This window comes from Etheostoma spectabile, chromosome 17, assembly GCF_008692095.1.
Source record: "Etheostoma spectabile isolate EspeVRDwgs_2016 chromosome 17, UIUC_Espe_1.0, whole genome shotgun sequence".
NCBI lineage: Eukaryota > Metazoa > Chordata > Actinopteri > Perciformes > Percidae > Etheostoma > Etheostoma spectabile.
This window is the reverse complement of record NC_045749.1, coordinates 22069364-22072064: the sequence shown is the minus strand read 5'-3', so window position 1 is coordinate 22072064 and position 2701 is coordinate 22069364. Positions and strand designations below refer to the sequence as shown.

The 2701-nt window shown below is 42.8% G+C and overlaps 1 protein-coding gene across 1 annotated transcript in view; it reads left to right on the top strand.

Annotated features, from left to right (window-relative positions):
- ltbp1 (latent transforming growth factor beta binding protein 1) overlaps nucleotides 1-2701 on the top strand; it is a 167962-nt gene that overhangs the window by 50655 nt on the left and 114606 nt on the right. The window contains exon 6 of the mRNA XM_032541703.1: nucleotides 2345-2512. Coding sequence (XP_032397594.1) covers nucleotides 2345-2512 — 168 coding nt within the window. The remainder of the gene's footprint in view (nucleotides 1-2344; nucleotides 2513-2701) is intronic.

Here is a 2701-nt window from a genome sequence, read left to right as displayed (position 1 = left end):
GCAGACCTGTCCCAGATGACCTGAGAAGTCTGGGGGGGTCATAGTGCAGTAGCAGATCCGAAATATATTTTGGCCCTAAACCATTTAGGGATTTATAAACCAGCAGAAGTATTTTAGGATTGTATTTTGTTGCATTACAAGTGTCATAATATGACACTTAAGGTTAACAGTCAGAAAGACTCATGTAAAATGAGTATGCACACCACTTTAAATAATGTTACCCACATCTTTCCTGTTAGAAGGCTGAACTGTGCACCCATTTACCTCTCCCCCACTTCAGAATGTATCCTTGTTTCCTCTCTGCTACAAGGACTATGTTTACATGTACATAAGATTCTGGCTTTTCCCCTAATCTGAAAAAGATTCCGACTGAGCTGTTTTCATGGTTAATGAAGGGGAATTTCCCACTAACAAAACAACAAAACACTTTTTTCAAAGTTTACCAGCGGGGGAGGACTTGTTGAACCGTGTGACCACTGCGTCTCTCTTTCATTCCTTCAACCAGCTTCTTGAGAAGGTCGGCGTAGCGATGTGCGAACATATCTAAAAACCTGTTGATATCCAAGTCTTTGATCTTTGATCGGGTCTGCAGCCCTTGGTTTGTGGACAGTAACCATAGCAACGCACAGAACTGACCATAACGTCTATATGTTCGGTCTCATTGGATTGTCTCTTGATCAATATCCAGCTTATGTTATAATCACTGATGGAACCGTGATATCCCGAATGAATAATGCATCGTGATTACGTTTTATGGTTAAACAGACACACCTGTACTGATCAGAAATGGTGAAGACCGCGAGCCCAATGCCACTTCTGGGGGTGCTGACTCCATTGTCCCTCATCATTCAACGGTCATTTACCACAGCCTGTAGTAATGTGAAAACCAGCCATTTCTATTGGCAAAATCCCTGCAATCGTCCCCACACCACAGGCCCCCTCCGTTGTCGTTGGGTGTTTCCGCTTATCTGTATCATCATAGCAATTGGTAATACCTTTGTTGTTTTCTTATTATAACTTTATATGGAAACCCATTTTCACATCTTTATCCGCATGTTTTTGTTTTTACCAAACTTCAGATAATTCGATTGACAAGTGGATGGAAACTTAGCTAGTGTTCGAATGGCTTTATAATGTAGTGAGAACCCTCACACTCCCCAGCCAGACTTACCTTACCTTGCCGTTTCCTTCCTCTTTCTTTTGGGGAATAATCTTCCCATTAAAGACAATTGGGCAAACCATGATTAGATGTCAAATCTTGGACATTCAGATATGTCCTGGATTTCAGCATTTCTATATCCACTTTCCCTTGGCATTTGGTTGTAACCACTTCAACATATTAGGTCCCTCATCAAAAGATAATTTTTGCACCTATTAGCGACTGTTACCCAGTGGTTTAGAACACACTCCTCTGGCTGCTTGGCATTCCTCCATGCGTCTGCTCTCTCTGGTGTGAACAGCTGACAGCCACAGACAAAGCACTAAGCTGGAGACAGAGGTTTGGAGCTCACACAGGGATGCCAGGAACAACCACACTGGGAGAGATATTAAAAGTAAATCAAGTCGAAGCTAAATGTACCTGAAGAGATGCATGTAGGGTGCACAGTATGTAAAAAGATTCAATGTGTCAGATACTTTGAGATGGGATCCAGTATCTCTGTCTCCACCCGTCTCTTCTTCCTGTCAGTGTGTACTGAGGGCTGGATGGGTGAGGGTGGGGACAGGCAGACGCCTAGGTAAGCCTTTACTCCTAAAGTACTCCTACAGTACTTCTAAAGGCTACTGCCACTTCTCCTGATCTCGCTGCAAAGGACTTTTAGAGCTCCTTGTCTTTATTTGAGGTACTACAGTTCCTGAGCATAGTTTGCCAAACCTCAACAGTAAAAAAGAAATATAGAATAAGGAGAAAACCAGACAGCAAGGAAAGCAGGCAAACAAGAGGAAGGTGGCATGCGTGCTGTTTGTCTGTTTTGGAATAAGGCTTGGTATGCTCATGTGCCAATATCCACCTCTCACAGACTTCTAATGAAGAACTGGAAGAAGGCCCAGAGTTTTGTTTGCTGACTTCTCTTTCTCCCAGATTTCTTTTTCTTTATTCCTGCTCACGTTTCAGAGGCGCCGCTGGATCTAGGAGCAGTGGAGGACGAGGAGAAACATTGTTTTCTCAAAATTATAAATTGCATACTATATCTTTTGATTTTGTTTTGACGGGAGCCTCAGCAGTTGATTGTGACAAGCTTGAACTTAAAAGTAATTTAAAAAATTTTGATGGATCAAACAATAACCAAAGTTGGTTTTCTCCCCCTCCCCCTTCTCGTGGTTTCTGCCATGTTTTTGGTGGCAGTAGGCAACCATACAGGACGGATCAAGGTGGTGTTCACTCCAACCATCTGCAAGGTAACCTGCACGGGGGGGCGATGTCACAACAACTGTGAGCTGGGAAACACCACCACCATCATCAGTGAGAACGGCCGTGCTACCGACACCCTGACAGCCCCCAACTTCAGAGTAGGTTAGTGATCTCTCGCTCTCACACACACACACCCACACCCACACACACACACACACAAACAATATTCTGTGATATATTGCAATTCATTAAATTTTTTCCAACTTCTAGTTTTTCCCAATTTCAAATGACGTCCCCAAAAGGAAACTTTTTATCTAAAAAGAAATATTTCTCTGTTTGTTCATATCACTT